Source organism: Ranitomeya variabilis, chromosome 4, assembly GCF_051348905.1.
Source record: "Ranitomeya variabilis isolate aRanVar5 chromosome 4, aRanVar5.hap1, whole genome shotgun sequence".
Taxonomy (NCBI): Eukaryota; Metazoa; Chordata; class Amphibia; order Anura; family Dendrobatidae; genus Ranitomeya; species Ranitomeya variabilis.
The window spans coordinates 454583776-454605976 of NC_135235.1; the positions used below are offsets into that span (position 1 = coordinate 454583776).

At 45.7% G+C, this 22201-nt stretch overlaps 2 protein-coding genes across 2 annotated transcripts in view; one reads left to right on the plus strand and one right to left on the minus strand.

Annotated features, from left to right (window-relative positions):
- Positions 1-15709, minus strand: part of MYL9 (myosin light chain 9) — a 64701-nt gene extending 48992 nt beyond the window's left edge. Inside the window, exon 1 of the mRNA XM_077251594.1 lies at positions 15577-15709. Within this exon, the coding sequence (XP_077107709.1) occupies positions 15577-15644 (68 nt within the window). The 5' untranslated portion in view covers positions 15645-15709. The remainder of the gene's footprint in view (positions 1-15576) is intronic.
- Positions 15643-22201, plus strand: part of LOC143765175 (phosphatidate phosphatase LPIN3-like) — a 133094-nt gene continuing 126535 nt past the window's right edge. Inside the window, exon 1 of the mRNA XM_077251589.1 lies at positions 15643-15709. The gene's annotated coding sequence lies outside the window, so the exon portion shown is untranslated. The remainder of the gene's footprint in view (positions 15710-22201) is intronic.

Consider the following 22201-nt stretch of genomic DNA (forward strand, 5'->3'; position numbering starts at 1 on the left):
CTATCTATCTGTGTGTAATTGAGTGCGGGTTGGACAAATGTAAAAGAGGAGGTTGGACAATAATGACATCACAAATCTTTTTTTTTTTGTTCAATAATACATCTTTATTTAGCTTTCAAAAACGCATACAAAAACGCACAAAAAAACATGCAAAAACCGCAACAAAACCACGCAAAAAAAAAAAAAAAGTGAAAAAAATGCATCCAAAACGCAGCGGCGTTTTCTGCAAGGAGATGCAGATTTTGTGCAGAAAATTCTGCACCCAAATCTGCAACGTGTGCACACAGCATAAAACTGACCTGCCATTATGATTCTCCAGGTCATTACGAGTTCATAGACACCAAGCACGCCTAGGTTATTTTTTATCTAAGTAGTGAAAAAAAATTCCAAACTTTGCTAAAAAGAAATAAAATAATTGCGCCATTTTCTGATACCTGTAGCGTCTATATTTTCTGAGATATTGGGTCGGGTGAGGGCTAATTTTTTGCGCGCCGAGCTGACGTTTTTAACCTCTTCATGACCCAGCCTATTTTGACCTTAATGACCTGGCCGTTTTTTTGCAATTCTGACCAGTGTCCCTTTATGAGGTAATAACTCATGAACGCTTCAACGGATCCTGGCGGTTCTGAGATTGTTTTTTCGTAACATATTGGGCTTCATGTTAGTGGTAAATTTAGGTCGATAATTTCTGAGTTTATTTGTGAAAAAAACGGAAATTTGGCGAAAATTTAGCAATTTTCACATTTTGAATTTTTATTCTGTTAAACCAGAGAGTTATGTGACACAAAATAGTTAATAAATAACATTTCCCACATGTCTACTTTACATCAGCACAATTTTGGAAACAAATTATTTTTTGCTAGGAAGTTACAAGGGTTAAAATTTGACCAGTGATTTCTCATTTTTACAACAAAATTTACAAAACCATTTTTTTTTTAGGGACCACCTCACATTTGAAGTCAGTTTGAGGGTTCTATATGACTGAAAATACCCAAAAGTGACACCATTCTAAAAACTGCACCCCTCAAGGTGCTCAAAACCACATTCAAGAAGTTTATTAACCCTTCAGGTGTTTCCCAGCAGCAGAAGCAACATGGAAGGAAAAAATGAACATTTAACTTTTTAGTCACAAAAATGATCTTTTAGCAACAATTTTTTTATTTTCCCAAGGGTTAGGGTATGTGTCCACATTCAGGAAACGCTGCGTTTTTGACGCAGCGCTGAGCCGCAGCGTCAAAAATGCAGCTTCCAGATGTTACAGCATAGTGGAGGGGATTTCATGAAATCCCGTCTCCACTGTGCAGGAAAAAACACATGTGTTTTTCCCGCAAAAACGCACATGCGGTGCGTTTTTTAAGAACGCAGCATGTTGCTACAATGAGCAAAACACGAAGGAACACTGCAGGTGACCTGCCAGTGACCTCAGGTGCATTTTTGGTCAGGATTTTACTTGCATAAAATCCTGACCAAAGCCTGAAGCAAGCCTGAACGTGGACACATACCCTAAAAGGAGAAACTGGAACGTTGTTGTCCAATTTGTCCTGAGTACGCTGATACCTCATATGTGCGGGTAAACCACTGTTTGGGCGCACGGCAGGGCTCGGAAGGGAAGGAGCGCCATTTGACTTTTTGAATGAAAAATTGGCTCCAATCTTTAGCGGACACCATGTCGCGTTTGGAGAGCCCCCGTGTGCCTAAACATTGGAGCTCCCCCACAAGTGACCCCATTTTGGAAACTAGACCCCCCAATGAACTTATCTAGAAGCATAGTGAGCACTTTAAACCCTCAGGTGCTTCACAAATTGATCCGTAAAAATGAAAAAGTACTTTTTTTCACACAAAAATTCTTTTAGCCTCAATTTTTTTCATTTTCACATGGGCAACAGGATAAAATGGATCCTAAAATTTGTTGGACAATTTCTTCTGAGTACGCCGATACCTCATATGTGGGGGTGAACCACTGTTTGGGTGCATGGCAAGGCTCGGAAGGGAAGGCGCGCCATTTGACTTTTTGAATGGAAAATTAGCTCTAATCGTTAGTGGACACCATGTCGCCCCTGTGTGCCTAAACATTGGAGCTCCCCTACAAGTGACCCCATTTTGGAAACTAGACCCCCCAAGGAACTTATCTATATGCATAGTGAGCACTTTAAACCCCCAGGTGCTTCACAGAAGTTTATAACGCAGAGCCGTGAAAATAAAAAATAAATTTTCTTTCCTCAAAAATTATGTATTAGCAAGCAATTTTTTATTTTCCCAAGGGTAACAGGAGAAATTGGACCCCAAATGTTGTTTTCCAGTTTGTCCTGAGTACAATGATACCCCATATGTGGGGGTAAACCACTGTTTGGGCGCACGGCAGGGCTCGGAAGGGAAGGCACGCCATTTGGCTTTTTGAATGGAAAATTAGCTCCAATCATTAGCGGACACCATGTCACGTTTGGAGAGCCCCTGTGTGCCTAAACATTGGAGCTCCCCCACAAGTGACCCCATTTTGGAAACTAGACCTCCCAAGGAACTAATCTAGATGTGTGGTGAGCACTTTGAACCCCCAAGTGCTTCACAGAAGTTTATAACACAGAGCCGTGAAAATAATAAATGTGTTTTCTTTCCTCAAAAATATTTTTTTAGCCCAGAATTTTTTAATTTTCCCAAGGGTAACAGGAGAAATTTGACCCCAAGAGTTGTTGTCCAGTTTCTCCTGAGTACGCTGATACCCCATATGTGGGGGTAAACCACTGTTTGGGCACATGCCGGGGCTCGGAAGGGAAGTAGTGACGTTTTGGAATGCAGACTTTGATGGAATGGTCTGCGGGCATCATGTTACGTTTGCAGAGCCCCTGATATGCCTAAACAGTAGAAACTCCCCACAAGTGACCCCATTTTGGAAACTAGACCCCCCAAGGAACTTATCTAGATGTGTAGTGAGCACTTTGAACCCCCAAGTGCTTCACAGAAGTTTACAACGCAGAGCCGTGAAAATAAAAAATCATTTTTCTTTCCTCAAAAATGATGTTTTAGCAAGCAATTTTTTATTTTCACAAGGTTAACAGGAGAAATTGGACCCCAATAGTTGTTGCCCAGTTTGTCCTGAGTACACTGATACCCCATATGTGGGGGTAAACCACTGCTTGGGCACACGTCGGGGCTCGGAAAGGAAGTAGTGACGTTTTGAAATGCAGACTTTGATGGAATGGTCTGCGGGCTCCACGTTGCGTTTGCGGAGCCCCTGATGTGCCTAAACAGTAGAAACCCCCTAAAAGTGACCACATTTTCGAAACTAGACCCCCCAAGGAACTTATCTAAATGTGTGGTGAGCACTTTGAACCACCAAGTGCTTCACAGAAGTTTATAACGCAGAGCCGTGAAAATAAAAAATAAATTTTCTTTCCTCAAAAATTATGTATTAGCAAGCAATTTTTTATTTTCACAAGGGTAACAGGAGAAATTGGACCCCAATAGTTGTTGCCCAGTTTGTCCTGAGTATGGTGGTACCCCATATGTGGGGGTAAACCACTGTTTGGGCGCACGTCAGGGCTCGGAAGAGAGGGAGCACCATTTGACTTTTTGAACGCAAGATTGGCTGGAATCAATGGTGGCGCCATGTTGCGTTTGGAGACCCCTGATGTGCCTAAACAGTGGAAACCCCTCAATTCTAACTCCAACACTAACCCCAACACACCCCTAACCCTAATCCCAACTCTAACCCCAACACACTCCTAACCACAACCCTAATCCCAACCCTAACCCTAATCCCAACCCTAACTACAACTTTAACCCCAACACTCCCCTAACCATAACCCTAACGACAAGCCTATTCTTAACCCTATTTCCAACCCTAGTCCTAATTCCAACCCTAACGCTAATTCCAACCCTAAGGCTATGTGCCCACGTTGCGGATTCGTGTGAGATTTTTCCACACCATTTTTGAAAAATCCGCAGGTAAAAGGCACTGCGTTTTACCTGCGGATTTACCGCAGATTTCCAGTGTTTTTTATGCAGATTTCACCTGCGGATTCCTATTGAGGAACAGGTGTAAAACGCTGCGGAATCCGCACAAAGAATTAACATGCTGCGGAAAATACAACGCAGCATTTCCACGCGGTATTTTCCGGTACCATGGGCACAGCGGATGGTACTGTAAACCTGATGCAACACTGCTACGAATTCGCAGCGGCCAATCCGCTGCGAATCCGCAGCCAAATCCGCACCATGTGCACATAGCCTAATTCTAACGCTAACCCTAGTTCTAACCCTACCCTACCCTACCCCTAACCCTAGTTCTAACCCTAGTGGAAAAAAAAAGTATTTTGTTTATTTTATTATTGTCATTTACTATTTTTTTTATTTTGATCATTGTGATAGGTTTTATCACAGTGATCAAAATGTAGCTGGAACGAATCTGCCGGCCGGTAGATTCGGCGGGCGCACTGCGCATGCGCCCACCATTTTGGAAGATGGCGGCGCCCGTGGAGAAGACGGACGGACACCGGGAAGCTCGGTAAGTATGAGGGGGGGGATCGGAGCACGGGGGAGCGGACAGGAGGACAGGGGAGCGGACAGGATGACGGAGGGGAGCGGAGCACAGGATGGAGGACTGGGGAGGAGATCGTTGGCGGTGGGGGGTGCAGACCAGTGTTTCCAGCCATGGCTGATGACATTGCAGCATCGGGCATGGCTGGATTGTAATATTTCACCAGTTTTCATAGGGAAATATTACAAATCGCTCTGATTGGCTGTTTCACTTTCATCAGCCAATCAGAGCGATCGTAGCCACGGGGGGGTGAAGCCACCCCCCCTGAGCTGAAGTACCACTTCCCCTGTCCCTGCAGATCGGGTGAAATTGAAGTTAACCCTTTCACCCGATCTGCAGGGACGCGATCATTCCATGACGCCACCTAGGCGTCACAGGTCGGATTGGCACCGACTTTCATGACACCTACGTGGCGTCAGAGGTCGGGAAGGGGTTAATGATACCACTTTTGTGCAGATACGTTCTTTTGATTGCCCATTATTGCATTTTAATGCAGTGTCGCGGCGACCAAACAAACATAATTTTGGCTTTTGATTTTTTTTTCTCGCTATGCCATTTAGCGATCATGTACATTTTTTGTTGTTGTATTGAAAACAGCTGACATGTTGCGGCTTTGAAGTGGGCTCACCGCCGAAGCCCACCTCAAAGCGGGGGATACTGCCAGCTGACGTACTATTCCGTCAGCTGGCAGAAAGGGGTTAATGAACAATATGTTTCAGTAAAAAAAAAAATGGCGTGGGCTCCCGCGAAATTTCCTGCGCCAGAGGGGGAAAGCCGACGGCCAGGGGCCAATATTTGTAGCCTGCTATGAATATCAGCCTGCAGCTGTCTGCGTAGTCTTTACTGGCTATTAAAATAGGGGGACCCCACAAAAAAAAATGACGTGGGGTCCCCCTATATTTTATAGTCAGAAAGGCTACGCAGACAGCTGCGGGCTGATATTCATAGCCTAGAGAGGGGCCATGGATATTGGTCCCCCCCGGCTACAAATACCAGTCCGCAGCCGCCCCAGAAATGGCGCATCTTCCCACTCCCGTGTAGCGGTGGGATATGGGGTAATAAGGGGTTAATGTCACCTTGCTATTGTAAGGTGACATTAAGCCGGGTTAATAACGGAGAGGCGTCAATAAGACGCCCATCCATTATTAATCCAATAGTAAGAAAGGGTTAATAAAACACACACACATTAGGAAAAAAGTATTTTAATATTCTTCATTTCACCATACTTCAGAGCCTGCAAAAAACGAAAAATAATAAACTGTATACTACCTGTCCGCCATAGTCCAATTAATAACGTGTCCCACGACGATCTCCCCTATAGAACAGTGACATCAGGTGATGTCACTGCTCTATAGGACCCTCAGTGATACACTGACAGGAGACAATGGCTCCTGCAGTGCATCACTGAGAGGTTACTAAAGTTCACTGGTCTCACTTTATGGCAAAAAGCTGCACGGGAACTTTCTCACACAGCAATGCCAAAATTGAGACTAGGGACTATTTTCTCACAGGGGCGTAGGAATACATTGTGGGGAATACATTGTGGAAGGATACCTTCCTCCCCTCATTGTGTTCCTGGAGCCCCTGGGGAGTGGTCGCATCAGCTGATGCTCCTGCTCTCCATGGGAGATCGTCGAGGGACACTCGTTTTAATTGGATTTCTGCAGATCAGGGAGTATAGTGTTTGTTTATTATTTTAATTTTTTTTACAGATGACAATGGCTTCAGGGATCAAAGTGACAAGTGATGGTGAGTATGTACTCTGTACTGTATGTATGTACTGTATGTATGTACTTTATGTGGCATGTCATCGCATGGTGCATGTCGTCGCATGCCGTCACGTCACATGGTGCATGTCGCATGATGTCACATGTTGCATGTCATCGCATGGTGCATGTCGTCGCATGCCGTCACATGTCGCATGATGTCACATGTTGTCACATGTAGCATGCTGCATGTCACATGTTGCATGGTGCATGTCGCATGATGTCACATGTTGCATGATGTCACATGTCGCCGCATGGTGCATGTCGTCGCATGCCGTCACATGTCGCATGATGTCACATGTTGTCACATGTAGCATGCTGCATGTGGCATGTCGCATGTCGTCGCATGGCGCATGTCGTCGCATGCTGCACGGTGCATGCCGCATGGTGCATGTCGTCACATTTCGCATGCTGCATGTCACATGTCGTCGCATGGCGCATGTCGTATGTTGTCGCATGGTGCATGTCACCGCATTGTGCATGTCGTCGCATGGTGCATGTCGCATGGTGCATGTCGTCGCATGTTGTCACATGGTGCATGATGTCACATGTTGCATGTCGCATGTCGTCGCATGGTGCATGTCATCGCATGTCGCATGCTGCATGTCGTCGCATGTTCTGTATGTCTGTTCTATGTACGTATGTACTGTATATGTGTGGGGTTTTTTTTACATTCAACACATTAGCCGGATGATGGGACTACTACTGTCCCATCATTGGCTAATGTGTCACTCACTGTCACTGTAGCAGGCAGAGCCCGATGGGACTTGTAGTCCCATCGGACGATGCCTGCACACAGAGACAACGCCGCCGCCACCACCGCACAGCCACACTCCAGCACCTTCGGTTTCACCGCGCAGACCCCCGCCGTCGCACCGGCCGCCTCCGCTGACACACCGACCGGCACCGGACACCGACGCACCGGCCGCCGCCACGGCACCGGACACCGACACACCGGCCGACGCACCGGCCGCCGCCACGGCACCGGATGCCGCCACGGCACCGGATGCCGACGCACCGGCCGCCACCGGACGCCGACACCAGCCGCTGCCACAGAACCGGCCGCCGCACATCTTGGCCAGCAGATTCCAGCACAGACACCAGCAAAGCCCTGCCCGCCCCCAACACAGCGCCGCAGGCAGCCCACATCTCCGCCCACAGCCCAGTCACTCTTGAGTGACTGCTGACTGTGCGGCTTGGACACGCCTGTTACTGACGTCACGTCAATTTCCAGAGTCTGGAAATTGACATGACGTCGGCGGAAATTAGCGGTGGCTGCAGCCTGGGGGTCACGTGACCCGGACTCAGCTGCCGCCATAGCTCCGCTCACAGGCGAAAACGGCAACAGAAGGAATTTATAAAATTCATTAGGGGCCTCGGGGGGATACATTGGGGGGTTAACTGAAAGTAGTGGACAACCCCTTTAATAAACTTCTTGAATGTGCACCTTGAGTGGTGCAGTTTTTAGAAAGGGGCCACTTTTGAGTATTTTTTGCCATGTTGACCTCTTAAAGTGACTTCAAGGGTTTTGTAAATTTTAGTGGAAAAAGGTTTTTAAAAAAATTGCAACATTTTTGCCAAACTTACATTTTTTTCACAAATAAATGCAAGCCATATTGAAGAAATTTGACCACTATCACAAATATCATGAAGCACAATAGGTTTCGGAAAAAAAAAAAAAAAAAAAAAACAGACTCAGAATCACCGGTATCCATTCAAGTGTTCCAGAGTTATAACCACAAAGTGACAGTGGTCAGAATTGTAAAAATTGGCCTGATCCTTAATGTGCAAACTACCTTCGGGGTAAAGAGGTTAACGGGGTGGTCCAGTATCTAAAATGTATTTTTTAACTATCTATCCTTACCAATGTTGTAATTTGCTTTATTACGTAATGCCCTTCACTTCTCCCCTCCGGCACACACAGACAGAAAAGTCCAATAGCTGATCAATTCCATCAGCCTTGGAGATGGAAATGGGTCCCCTTACCTCTTGGGCCCCCTGTCTGGCCACACAGGTGCAGCAATGATATGTGCTAGCTAATCCTCAAGAATTTTTTTTACTCTACTTTCTGTGACGTGTTGCTTGAGAGGCGTCTCAAACACGACATCAGAGGAGGCTGGAGGTGCACTCACCTCCTGCAGCATCCATTGCCGCTCCCTCCCAAAACAGGAGGTCACCAGGGGGTAGTGCTGCAGGTACTCACTAATTTCTTACATCACCGCCCCTCTGAAGACGTCCTGAATCCTGGGTGATGGAAGCTGTGGGAGAGGTCAATACAACACCAGCACTCTGCTTCTATATCCGCCACCAATGTAGCTTCTATGAAAGATGTGGTTTTGGGGTGGTGATGGAAGCAGTGAGTGACACCACCGCTGCCCTGTGATGATGATTCATTTGAGGGCGGTGCCGGTGTCACTCAACTCTTCTATCTCTGCCCCCTGGCGACTTCTTCTTTCAGGTAGAAGCTAGAGCTGTGGCAGAGATAGGAGCAGAGTGCCAACTATGCATTGACATCTCCTACAGCATCCATCACGTCTTCAGAGGGGGGTGGAGATGCAAGAAATTAGTGAGTAACTACAGTACTGCCCCTGACGACATCCTGCTGTAGGAGGGGCAATGGAAGCTCTGGGGAGTGAGGGCAGGCCCGGCCTCCTGTGACGTTTTGTTTGAGACTCCTCTCAAAAAAGCTTCACAGAAAGTACAGTGGAAAAAAACCCCAAAACACAGTGATTAGCTAGATAGCGAAGAGTGTAGAGTAATAACAAAAGTGGTAAGAGTCTAAGGCTAGATATTTAAACAAACATACATTATAGGTGCCGGACCACCCCGGGTCTTATCTACTAAACAGATGAGAATAAGAAGACATGATTTGAATCTTATGGACCGGACACACAGATATGTTTTTAAAATGGATGTGTATATAGACCAATGTAACTATGGGCTCGTGTGCTGTCCAAGAAAACCAGACTGCACAGGGACATGTACAGGGATGTGTGAATATAGCCTTATACATTGCTACATCACAGTCTTGTAATTTAGTAATGTGTATAAGACATTATTGTAAGAAAAATTAAATTAAGTAAGAGTAACCCATTCATTTCATAATTAAGTACATCTGGCAATGAGTAATGGTATTGACTGTTTTAGTCAGGGGCGGACATACCATTGGTGTAATCTGTACACCCCCACAGAGGCACAAAAGGTAACGGGGCTATTTCAATCGTCAGATTAACTGGAATTATGCATTATGATGAGCTATTGGACGGCAAAGAGCCCATATATTGTTCTTGCACCCATTTTTATGGAGGCTTCTGCTCATTTTTTTTAATTACCTTAAATACTTCTACTTTTCAGAAAACAAATCCAGATGACATTTTCCCATAACTCTGTATTGTGCCATTCCTCTGTTAATCCTACTTCAAATTATTAAATTGACAAGTGGGTGTAACCATTTGGGGGGGTGCTCCTACACAATCAGTGCTGACATTGATAGACTGCAGTGTCACACCACTTGGGCAACGAGAATGGTAACACCCAGTTGTCAGTTTAGCATAAATATTCAGGAGGAAGAAGAGAGGAGCACCACAACCCAGAGTACTAGGAGAAGATTATCCAGAGTTATTTCATGGGGAATGAAACTACTAAAAATGGACAAGCCAGAATTTGACAATTCTGCTTTAATCTGTTACTGGTATAAAATGAACCCTCAAAGAAAATATTATATATATATATATATATATATATATATATATATATATATATATATATATATATATATATATATATATATATATATATATTTTATGAGGAAATAATAAAAACTAATGTAAATACAGCATATCATTACAGATCAGCCTACTGCAAATAGAGTCATTTCACATAGACTTTGCTCCCTCCGTATCTACTGCGTAATCATGAGTTATGAATGCTAGGACAGAGGTTACTCTCCCAACAATATTAAAGCTAAGGTGTATACCACTAATATCACTGCAGTCACTCCAGTCCCTAAAGGCCCAATTAGATGAGCCACTAATCAAGAATACGCGTTTGTTAAAACTCATTTAGTGATTACCGGATTGTGTAAGCATGCCAACAATCAGCCGACGAATGAGTGAAACCATTGTTATGCAGCTGATTAGCAGTTTAACTGCTGCCACAGGCAAAAGTAAATTATCCTTAAAGGGGATCTCTGGCAATAGGCAAGTGAAGACCTATCTATAGGATAAGTCATCAATACCAGATCTGTGGGATCCGACACATCGTGTCCCCACTTTTCTTTTTTACTTTGGAGGCGGCCAGATTAAAACATTTTAAATGGAGTTGTTGAGTGCGCTTCTTGCAAAGTGTGGCAGCCGCTACTGGTTACTGCAGTACAGCTTCCGTCCCTTCTGTAGAAGCTGCACTGCAGTAGCCAGCAGAGGCCACTACACTTTGAATGAATGGAGGGGCACTCAACATCTCCGTTCAAAGTGTTTACATCTGGCAGGTGTTGCAGCAAATAAATAGGGTCATCAGTGGTGACACTGGGTGTCGAACCCCCACCAATCTGCTATTGATTACCTATCCTGTAGATGGATCATAAAATAGCTGGACAACTCCTTTAAAGTTGATCACAGACATAAAAGGGAAATGTGCTACTCGTGAATAACTCTGTGGATCTACCCAATACTACTTTAAAGGCCGGGGTCACACTTGCAAGTTTGATGCAAGAAACTCGCGCGAGTCTTTCGCCTGAATACCTGAATTCGCCTGAATAAGCAATTCTGTAAAATATCTTAAAAAAAAATAAATAAATCTTCTTTCTCCTTCTGAACTGATCAAAATTCTCAATTCCTGGATAAAATCTATTTTCAGTGAATACAGGCTTTCCCCTTTACAGAGATAGGAGATGACAGTTGGTGCTTAGGAAGTTCTATGGAGAACTGTCTGTTGGAGAACTTGCAGCAGAATGACTGTCTGCCTCTAGCTCTTCCTTCCCTCGCCATAGAACTTTACAAGCACCAACTGTCATCTCCTCTCTCAGTAATGGGAAAATCTGTCATCACTGAATACAGATTGAACAGATTACCGCTGAACTGAGAGTGAAAGAAGAAAATGTATCTGATAAAAATAAGTAACTTTGTAATATATCTTATGTGTGCTGTTGATTTGTGAAATAAAAAATAAATTTGGTGCAAGGTTTATTAGTTAAAAAAAATGTTGATACTTTTTGCCCCTTTGCACTGGCTCTGGCACTATGCTGAAAAACAGGAATGGTTGTGCAAAAGGCGACATAACCAAGAGCAGTACCACAAGTGTACAATAATGTACGCCGAACACCTGTGTACACTATAGCTGAAAGCTGGCATAGAACATGCACCTCTGAAAAATGTTGGCGCACCTGACTCCATCAATCTGTTAGGTCAAGTCTGGCATAGGACACGCCGGCTACAATAAATTCCTCTGAGTACACAGAGTCTGCATACAGCGTGTCTACACGTAGTTCTACACAGTTCAGCGTACCAGCTCTATAGCTTGAAAAATAATGTTTTCAGTATATAAAAGGCAGGGTGTCTATTTTTACCATCAGTATGGCACCTATTGTTCTTGTATGTAGTAATAAACTGCGAAAGAGCAACTGAGACCTAAAAAAAAGGACGACTTGGTGCCAAAGCAAGAGACAATCTTATATGGTCAGATGTATCCTTTTAGGGGTCCAAATTGCTCTTTTGTATTTTCTTGTATAGTATTTGTAAGGCCGGGTTCACATTACGTTTATGACAGTCCGTTAACGCCGCCATTAAGCCCTATGTCGGACACATCGCTAGTGCCGTCATTGAGTGACGGACCCTGGGACGCGGGCTGCAGCGTTTCCGGGTCCGTCACCGCTAGCGCACATAGAGCATCTGCTAGCTCTATCTGTGCTACCGATTTGGCATGTCGGCACTTGCGTTAATGCATGTGTTGAACGGGCTGCTGTTAACGCAATGTGAACCCAGCCTTACATGAAGGCTACGTTCCCACGATGAGCTTTTGGTGAGTTTTTTTACACTGCGTGTATTTGCTTCATCAAAACACAGCGTCTTACAGTTCTGGATAGGATTTATATAGAGATCTCATGCACACTGCTTCTTTTTAACGCTGCATATGGAGCGCCCCCACACCGCCGCAGGGCCGAGGGGTACCCGGAGCCGGGCCTCTGGGTCTCAGTCTCGGGGTTGTCACGGTGGCTAGACCCGGTCCGTGGCCCTGTCCGTCAGTGGGGGACGTCCGGTGTAATAGGTGGTAGTAATGGTAGCGATGTAGCGGTGCAGTTGTGGGGTGTAAGTCGCGGTAAATAACGAGGACACCAGGTTGCAGTCTCTTTACCTCTTTACTGGAGATCTCTGAGTCCTCAGTCCGGAATACGGTTCACCAGGTTACGCAAGTCCGGCCGGTCCAATGGCACCTCCAGAGTTCTCCTCTCAGGTGGAAATCTGTGCCTTCCTTCTTAGCGCTATGTGTTGTAGTCCTTCCCTGCTGTGCTCACGGAAAGTGACCCCACAACGGTTGTGTCTGTTTCTTAAGTTCCCTCACAACTCGATTTGATGTTCCTCTGTAATCCACCCCTTCCCTGTATTCAGGTTGGAATGGCACCCGTTTGTCAGGTAGGCCTGGAGTTCTTCCGGGACCCTAGAGACGCCCCTCTCCCGCAATTGCCCCCCAAGACTTCATAGGTGATATGTGGTAGACAGCCCGCCTGAGACCGACTGTCCTGCCGCTGTTTGGAGTATGGCTTGAAGCTGTATTCTAATCCACTCCCTCGGCGTTCCGGCCACCGGTATTGCGCCTCAGCAAGGTGCTGCCTCTTTCAGCACAACCCCTGCTGGTATTCTCCTTCTGCTTGATCTCGTTTCTCACTCAGCACAATCTATCTCGCTTCTAGTCCTTTCTTGAGTCCCGCCGCTTCCAGGAGCCTGCGCGGACCCGTTACGTTCTTTCAATGCCAAGCCTCTGCCAGGATCCCACCCCTGGCAGAGACCCTACAGTCTCTCCCTTCACAACACCCCCTGCCACAGGGTGTTGCTCCGTTCAATCCCGTCAGCGTTCTCTCTAACTTCCTGCCTGACCCCCAGTTTACCCACTATGGTGGGGAGTGGCCTAATGAATAGCACCCTTAGCTCCCCCCGGAGGCCCTGCTGTGAAACATATTGGTGTCTGTGATACCTGATTGGAGGAACTCCTTCGGTGCCATCGAACGTACCATGGCTCCCCTTAGCGGCGAAGCCACAGCACTGCAACGACCAGGACTCTGGGGCGCTGCACATAAGCTGATCTGCGGTGCATTTTTCAAACCTGCAGTAAGTCAATTTCTATTGGAGTACGCTGAGTTTTCAATGCAGATTTTTCCCATAGAATTCCATTAGATGCAGGAAAACCCGCAGCAAAAAAAAAAAAAAACCCCACACATTTGGTTTTAGCACGTTTCCACCTTGGAATCACATAAAATAACGCATGTAGTCCGCACCCAAATATAGGCAAAGTTTTGTCAAAGCAAAAAAAAAAAAAGCCAAAAGGTATCAAAGACAAAGCAGCTTTATTTAAAGCGTGACACACCAAATGGACAAAACCCCCCCCAAAAAAAAACGTAGTGTCAAAAACGTGGTAAAACACCTAAAAAATGCAAGTAAAGTAATACAAATAATAGGAGTAGAAATTCTGCAACATCAAAAAACTCATATGAACATACCCTGAGGCTGGGGCTATAGCCGGAACTCCGCCCCCTCCTCCCCGCTCATCACACTGGGCAGCGGATGCGTCGTAAGACTGCATCCACTGCCCACGTTGTGTTAAATTTAGCACAACGTCCGTCGGTACGTTGGGATAGCGTTTGCAGAATAAGCTGCAGAGGAAACCTGGCTTACTGGATCGCGCTGCCCGATCAACGCCGCAGCTGCATTTGTCGCTGCTGGGTGACAGTCACAACACATGCATGGAGAGCCCAACAAACAGGCTCTGACACAGCCACGACACGTGCAGCTGCGGCGCCGATCAGTTGGCGTGATCCAGGAAGCCGGGTTTCCTCTGCAACTTCAGCAAGCTTTCCGAATAAGAGGGAACCCGAGCAAATTCGCTCATCTCTCCTCCACATCCCTTCATACATACCCTAAAGGTCCACTCACACAGTGACTGTCAGCACAATATGACCACCCATTGGTGAACTTTTACTGATCAACGGTCATTTGACTGCCTGTTTACACAAGTAGACCAAAGTGAACGATGCGCACTGAGCGATCTCGCTCACTGCTCATAGGGCTGTCATAGTTTTCAGCAGTGCGAGTCCTGTTTACACTGGATGATGCGCCGCTGAGAACAATGATATTTTAGGCTGCGTAATGGGCAAAGGATCATTTCACCTAATGAATAAGTGTTTTCTGGTTCATTTATCAGGTAACCAGCAACCTGAGTATTTTTAACAACACTCGTTCACAATCATCTTGCAGTGTAACTGCCCCTTTAGATCCCTCAACATGATCCTACTCTTCTGCCATCATCCACACTGTTCTTCTCGCCTCACAAGCAGTTCTCCTGCAGTACATATTCTACAAATTGCCTTGCTGACCTTCTTCCTGGACATTTCATTGCTGCCAGTGACAACAGATCTAGCCACCACACCAGCTCTCACAGGCAATTATAGAGACAGCAGGGCCTCTCCTAGCTGCAGAACATTAACTATTTATATACCACGTAGTTGGGTTACATGTGAAGCTCATGTCTCAATAATGTCTGAGGGACAGAATTAGGTTAAGATATTTGTAACATATAATTTTATACTCGTCGCGATCCCTTATAACATCTCCAGACTGTCAGAAGAGGTGACACAAGCCTCCCGCCAGGTCTGACCTGTCCTACACCTGCGACATTCCTACAAGACGTCATTCTGTCTTCCGAAGTTCATTGCTGCACCTTCCAGATATAACGCACGAGCTGCACCTCCACCACACCCCTCAAATGAAAAGCTTCAAAAGCTTCTTAGGGTATATTCATACTGTGGTTTTTGTAACCCTTGAAAATCCACTAAAGATTTAATTCATCGCAGGATTAACGAAGCCAACATGTGTCTTATTGAAGTCGAACAGCACTTCGCGGATCATGGAAGAGCTGCCTAAAATCCCTTATTACAGACCTCACTAATAAAGATACTCACTTTTCCCCATATTTACCAAACTTATATTTATCGTTCGTTCATCTGCGACAAATGGTTGGTTAATCCAAGCATTATCGCTATATTTTATGTATTCGGTGGTCGATACTTACTGGTGCCTGTCTCTGTGCGTCTCGCTTCCAATATGAGCAATGCAGTAGGCGGACACGTATGAGATCATGTGAGACAGGTAAAGGGAGGGACCCAGGAAGATGCAGGACAAAGTATAGGGAGCAGATACATAAGGTGAGGCTTTCTACGTATTGGGGCTGGGGTACGAAAACTCCTTTTATATTCACTCTTTCAACACTGACCTATCGGAGTTCCTATTTCTGATATTTTTTTAACAGGTTCTTTGTTTTTTAGAAATATTACCATATACGTGCAGTGCTTTGTATTATTAATATACTATAAATCAGGGAAATAGTTTACATATGCCCGTCTACATAAATGACATATGCGTCCCCATGGATGTATCGCTCCACGACCCCCTGGATCATTTCTCAAGGTATAATTTAAAGCACCCAATGATTACAATAGCAATACTGGCAGAACTCGAAATCCAGAGCAAGAATGCCAGCAGACTTTCCTGAGTGCCTGTGGCCGTGTACGTTGAACTGAGTAGGGCATTGTTATTTTAGACGAATAATGGCAATGCTGATATTTGTAATTTTACAGTTTTAGCTTTCAATAAGGATGTAAGAGTCATCTAAGCTTGTAGAATGTTTAGCTATGGGAACAGGAATTGGTCTCAAGAGATCACACACTATAGAGAATATCAGGTACAGCCATATGGTGTAATGAACTTTATGTACTTGGGTGCTGAGCATATACAGCCCCATTGGTAGGAAGCTGCATAGCCTCCATGCACTGCTGTACTGGATCCACTGAGCTTGCATGGTGGCTCAGTGGTTAGCACTGCAGCACTGGGGTCCTGGGTTCAAATCCCACCAAAGACAACATCTGCAAGGAGTTTGTATGTTTGTATGTTCTCTCCGTGTTTGCGTGGGTTTCCTTAGGGTACTCTTGTTTCCTCCAACACTCCAAAGACATACCGGTAGCGATACTGACCGATCCCAGTGATGATCTGATGTCTGTGAAGCATTGCTGTATAAGTGTATAAAATAAGTATTATTCAATATAAATCTGATGAAAAATGTTGTTGTCTGTATTTTCCATGTGTATGTATACGGAGAAAATACAGGCAGATTCTGATGGACTGTGCAAAAGATTTTTTTCACATTTTGTCAACGCTGACAAAATAAAAGACCGCATACCTACTAGTGTGAACCTGGCTTTACCATATCAATCACCAGCAGCACAGACTATCCACAACTCTCCCGTCCTATGTTTTCTTCGGTCTGAGGACTAGAGTTGAGCAAATATGTTCGGAATCAGTCGCCGAATTTGAATTTGTCATAATCGTGTCATATTGGTACCCTATTCGTGCCGAATTTATGTTTGGTGGTCGTTTCCGAACATATTCGGTCATTTCTACTCCCACTGACACCAATGATGTTCGGCTGGTTTTGGTTTTGCAATATTCGCCGCCGATCATAATCAGAACCGAATTTTGAAAAATTCGCTCAACTCTACTGAGGACCTATGGACCTGCAGTTTCTATGCAATAACAATGCTGTGTGAACACAACCGGACCAGGTCAGCATAATATTTTACAATACCTAATCGTCATCTGGATAAGACCCGATAGTGCTTTTTTTTCATTCCCTAGTTGTACATGAAAATAATTTTTCATCCCATTCACATGAAGTTAGATATGGAAATCCTATTACGGCCAATTTGATATGAAGCTGTAATATGCCCATGTCCATAAGCTGTAAGGGTATGTTAATATAATGTGGTTGGGGGGGTTGCACCTTAGGGTATGATCACCCAGGTCATATATGAAGCAAATTTTGTTAGGCTAGGTCTAGATGGCCTAGGTCTCCCTCTGACGCCCTCCGCCTAGGCCTCCCTCTGATGCCCTTCGCCTAGGCCTCCCTCTGATGCTCTCCGCCAGGCATCCCTCTGATGCCCTCCGCCTAGGTCTCCCTCTGACGCCCTCCGCCTAGGCCTCCCTCTGACAAAACCTCTGCCTAGGCCTCCCTCTGACGCCCTTCACTTAGGTCTCCCTCTGACACCCTCTAAGTTTCCCTCTGACACCCTCCGCCTAGGTCTCTCTCTGACACCCTCCGCCTAGGTTTCCCTCTGACACCCTCCGCCTAGGTCTCCCTCTGACACCCTCTGCCTAGGTCTCCCTCTGACACCCTCCCCCTTGGTCTCCCTAACGCCCTCCGCCTAGGTCTCCCTCTGACGCCCTCCCCCTAGGTCTCCCTCTTACACCCTCTGCCTAGGTTTCCCTCTAATACCCTCTGCCTAGGTCTCCCTCTGACACCCTCTGCCTAGGTCTGCCTCTGACACCCTCCGACTAGGTCTCCCTATGACACCCTCCACCTAGGTCTCCCTCTCACACCCTCCACCTTGGTCTCCCTGACGCCCTCTGCCTACGTCTCCCTCTGACTCCCTCCCCCTAGGTCTTCCTCTTACACCCTCTGCCTAGGTTTCCCTCTGACACCCTCTGCCTAGGTTTCCCTCTGACACCCTCCGCCTAGGTCTCTCTCTGACACCCTCTGCCTAGGTCTCCCTCTGACACCCTCCGCCTAGGTCTCCCTCTGACACCCTCCGCCTAGGTCTCCCTCTGACACCCTCCCCCTTGGTCTCCCTGACGCCCTCCGCCTAGGTCTCCCTCTGACGCCCTCCCCTTAGGTCTCCCTCTTACACACTGCGTAGGTTTCCCTCTGACACCCTCTGCCTAGGTTTCCCTCTGACACCCTCTGCCTATGTCTCCCTCTGACACCCTCTGCCTAGGTCTCCTTCTGAAACCCTCTGCCTAGGTCTCCCTCTAACACCCTCTGCCTAGGTCTGCCTCTGACACCCTCCGCCTAGGTCTCCCTATGACACCCTCCACCTAGGTCTCCCTCTCACACCCTCTGCCTAGGTCTCCCTCTGACACCCTCCCCCTTGGTCTCCCTGACGCCCTCTGCCTAGGTCTCCCTCTGACGCCCTCCCCTTAGGTTTCCCTCTTACACCCTCTGCCTAGGTTTCCCTCTGACACCCTCCACCTAGGTCTCCTTCTGACACCCTCCGCCTAGGTCTCCTTCTGACTCCCTCTGCCTAGGTCTGCCTCTGACACCCTCTGCTAAGGTCTGCCTCTGCCCACTCTGCCTAGGTCTCCCTATGACACCCTCCACCTAGGTCTCTCTCTGACATTCTTCTCCTAGATCTCCCTCTGACACCCTCCCTCTCGGTCTCTCTCAGACACCCTCTCTCTAGTTTATCCATTAGAACGCTCCCTTTAGGTTACCCTCTAACATCCCATTACCGTCGGACCCCGTGCAGCGTCTTCTCATTCTTTAGCTGCCTGTCGCTTATCATTGCCATTCCCCTGTTGAACACCTTGGTATTGTCTATGGTTGGAAACGCTTCGGGATGGGACACTAATCCCCTAAGATGAGTGTATCATGACAAACACACTGGTGCAGTTTTATGTGCTGATATTTGTCTGCTTTGCTGACATCACCATTTGCTGATCGGGACAACCTTATCTTGATGATACCTTTGACAACAATGTCTATATACTTTTTGTGATGATGTCTGTATGTCTGCATATGGTTTTATGTCCTATTTATGACAATATGCAAGAGTGACCTAAATATTTGTTATTTCTGGCGAGGATGACCATGTTTTTTTCTGGCGATGATGCCCCATGTTCCTTTATATAGGTTCACATCAATACATGAGTACATTTGCTCTGCTATACTATGCAAATTCTAGCTGGATTAATCCTTACTATTTTCTGGCGTTGATGCCCATAGACATCACGATCTGCTGTTTGGGATGACTATCTTTTTGATATCCCTATGGCAACGATGTCCTTTTATCGCTGGCGATGATGCCCTCATGTTTGTACATGGTTTCATTTCTCATATATGAAAATATGCAAAAGTGAGTTTTTGTTATGTCTGGCGATGATGCCCATGTTTTTTCTGGCGATGATGCCCCCATGTTCCTATATATTGAGTGCATTTGCTTTGTGATTATATGCATAACAAGACTGTATTATCTATGGAGTTTCAGTCAGGTTTAAAACGTTATTGACAATCTATGGTCAGCATCTATACTGACTACTATATCATCTAACAATCGCTATTTTTCTGTGAGTAGATTCAACCAACAACAACTTAGTTAATTGTGGCAATATTTGCTGTTTGGCATCTTTCACCTTCTGATATCTATACTCCATCAATAGTCAGGATACTAAGGAGATATTCAATTTTATTTACTCCTTAGAATCTTTTGCAATTGTATATGAAATTATTTATCAACAGCACTTTTTATTTTCAATTTTTGGTGTGTTTGGTGGTGGCTTTTTGGTAGGGATACCTTGTTAGGGTCTTCTAGGGTCAGCCTACGTTGAGCGGGGTCGCCATATCGTATCCCACGGTGCCAACCTCCGCTGTTAGGAAGGGACTCCATTAGGGAAAGGCGTCTCTATCTTCCCTAGTCCATTTCCTTGTTATTATTCAGTACATATATTCTGTATGGTTATTTAGGCTGCACTACTAGGTGCTGGACCACACCCTTAGGTACCCTACCAATTTGTGTGTGTGGTTCTTCTTTGATATTTTAATCATTATAATTAAAAGTTACTGTTTTAGGTGTTTTGTTTTTGTTGGTTCTCTATATGGATATAGACCTTATGATATTTTTTGTGGTTTTTCAGTACCCTCTAACACCCCCCCAGGTTTCAACAGTACACATGTTTTAAAGGAGTAGAACAACAGGCCACTTACAGGTCTTAAGGTACCGTCACATTAAGCGACGCTGCAGCGATAGCGACAGCGATGCCGATCGCTGCAGCGTCGCTGTTTGGTCGCTGGAGAGCTGTCACACAGACCGCTCTCCAGCGACCAACGATGCCGAGGTCCCCGGGTAACCAGGGTAAGCATCGGGTTGCTAAGCGCAGGGCCGCGCTTAGTAACCCGATGTTTACCCTGGTTACCAGCGTAAAAGTTAAAAAAACAAACAGTACATGCTCACCAGCGCGTCCCCCGGCCTCTGCTTCCTGACACTGACTGAGCTCCGGCCCTAACAGCACAGCGGTGACGTCACCGCTGTGCTTTCACTTTCAGTTTAGGGCCCGCGCTCAGTCAGTGTCAGGAAGCAGAGGCTGGGGGACGCGCTGGTGAGTATGTGCTGTTTGTTTTTTTAACTTTTACGCTGGTAACCAGGGTAAACATCGGGTTACTAAGCGCGGCCCTGCGCTTAGTAACCCGATGTTTACCCTGGTTACCAGTGTAAAATATCGCTGGTATCCTTGCTTTTGCTGTCAAACACGGCGATACACGGCGACCTAGCGACCAAATAAAGTGCAGACCTTCTAGCAGCGACCAGCAATTTCACAGCGGGATCCAGATCGCTGCTGCGTGTCAAATACAGCGATATCGCTATCCAGGTCGCTGCAACGTCACGGATCGCTGGCGATATCGCCTAGTGTGACGGTACCTTAAGGCTAAGTTCACAATAAGCATTTTTGCTGCTTTATTTTGTTGCTTTTTTATGCTAATTTTCAGCAAAACCTGTGAGAAATCAAGGGTGATGCGTTTGTATATGCTTACCTGTAGGTGTTGTGCAGACTAGGCACAACTCTATGAATGATTTTGTCAGGCATTGGATTCCAACTTCGTGACTTGCTGCCCATCCCCAATAGGGTGGAGAAGTGTTAGTCCTGTTCCATTCACTGCTCTAAATGAAAATATAGTGGAAAACGATTTTTCAGAGGTGCTTACCTCTTGTAGCTGGAATCCCAAAAAGACCTTGATTCTGGAGCAAGCTCTAGGTGGTGTTCGAGTAGCAAAATTACACTTACATGTTTACAATTAAATTTATTCTAAAAATATGTTTTCAATGCCCCTGCACTAACAACATAAATGCTTTAAAAAAAAAACTTTTAAAAAAACACAACGTGTTTCTGCTCTGAATGAGTTAGTTTTGGATGAGGTTCTTTATTTTCTGGTAAAGCTGCCCACTCTTCTTGTCAAAAAAGCCTCCAGTTCCTGTAAATTCCTGGGCTGTCTAGCATGAACTGCATGCTTGAGATCTCCCCAGAGTGGCTCAATGATATTGAGGTCAGGAGATGGAAATGGCCACTCCAGAACCTTCACTTTGTTTTGCTGTAGACAATGACAGGTCGACTTGGCTTTGTGTTTTGGATCGTTCTCATGTAGGAACGTCCAAGTACTTCCCATGCGCAGCAGTATTTGCTGATAACGTGCTGCATTCCTCTTTCCTTCAACTTTGACCAAGTTTCCTGTGCCTTTGTAGCTCACACATCCCCAAAACATCAGTGTTCCACCTCCGTGCTTTACAGTAGGAACGGTGTTCCTTTCATCATACGCCATGTTGACCTCTCTCCAAATGTAACGTTTATGGTTGTGGCCAAATAGTTCAAGTTTGGTCTCATCACTCCAAATTACTTTGTTCCAAAAGTTTTGAGGATTGTCTCTGTGTTGTTTTGCGTATTGTAGGCGAGATACTTTGTGGCATTTGTGCAGTAATGGCGTTCTTCTGGAGACTCAACCATGCAGCCTATTTTTCTTAAAGTGCTTCCTTATTGGGTATCTTGAAACAGCCACACCGCTAGTTTTCAGAGAGTCCTGTATTTCAGCTGATGTTATT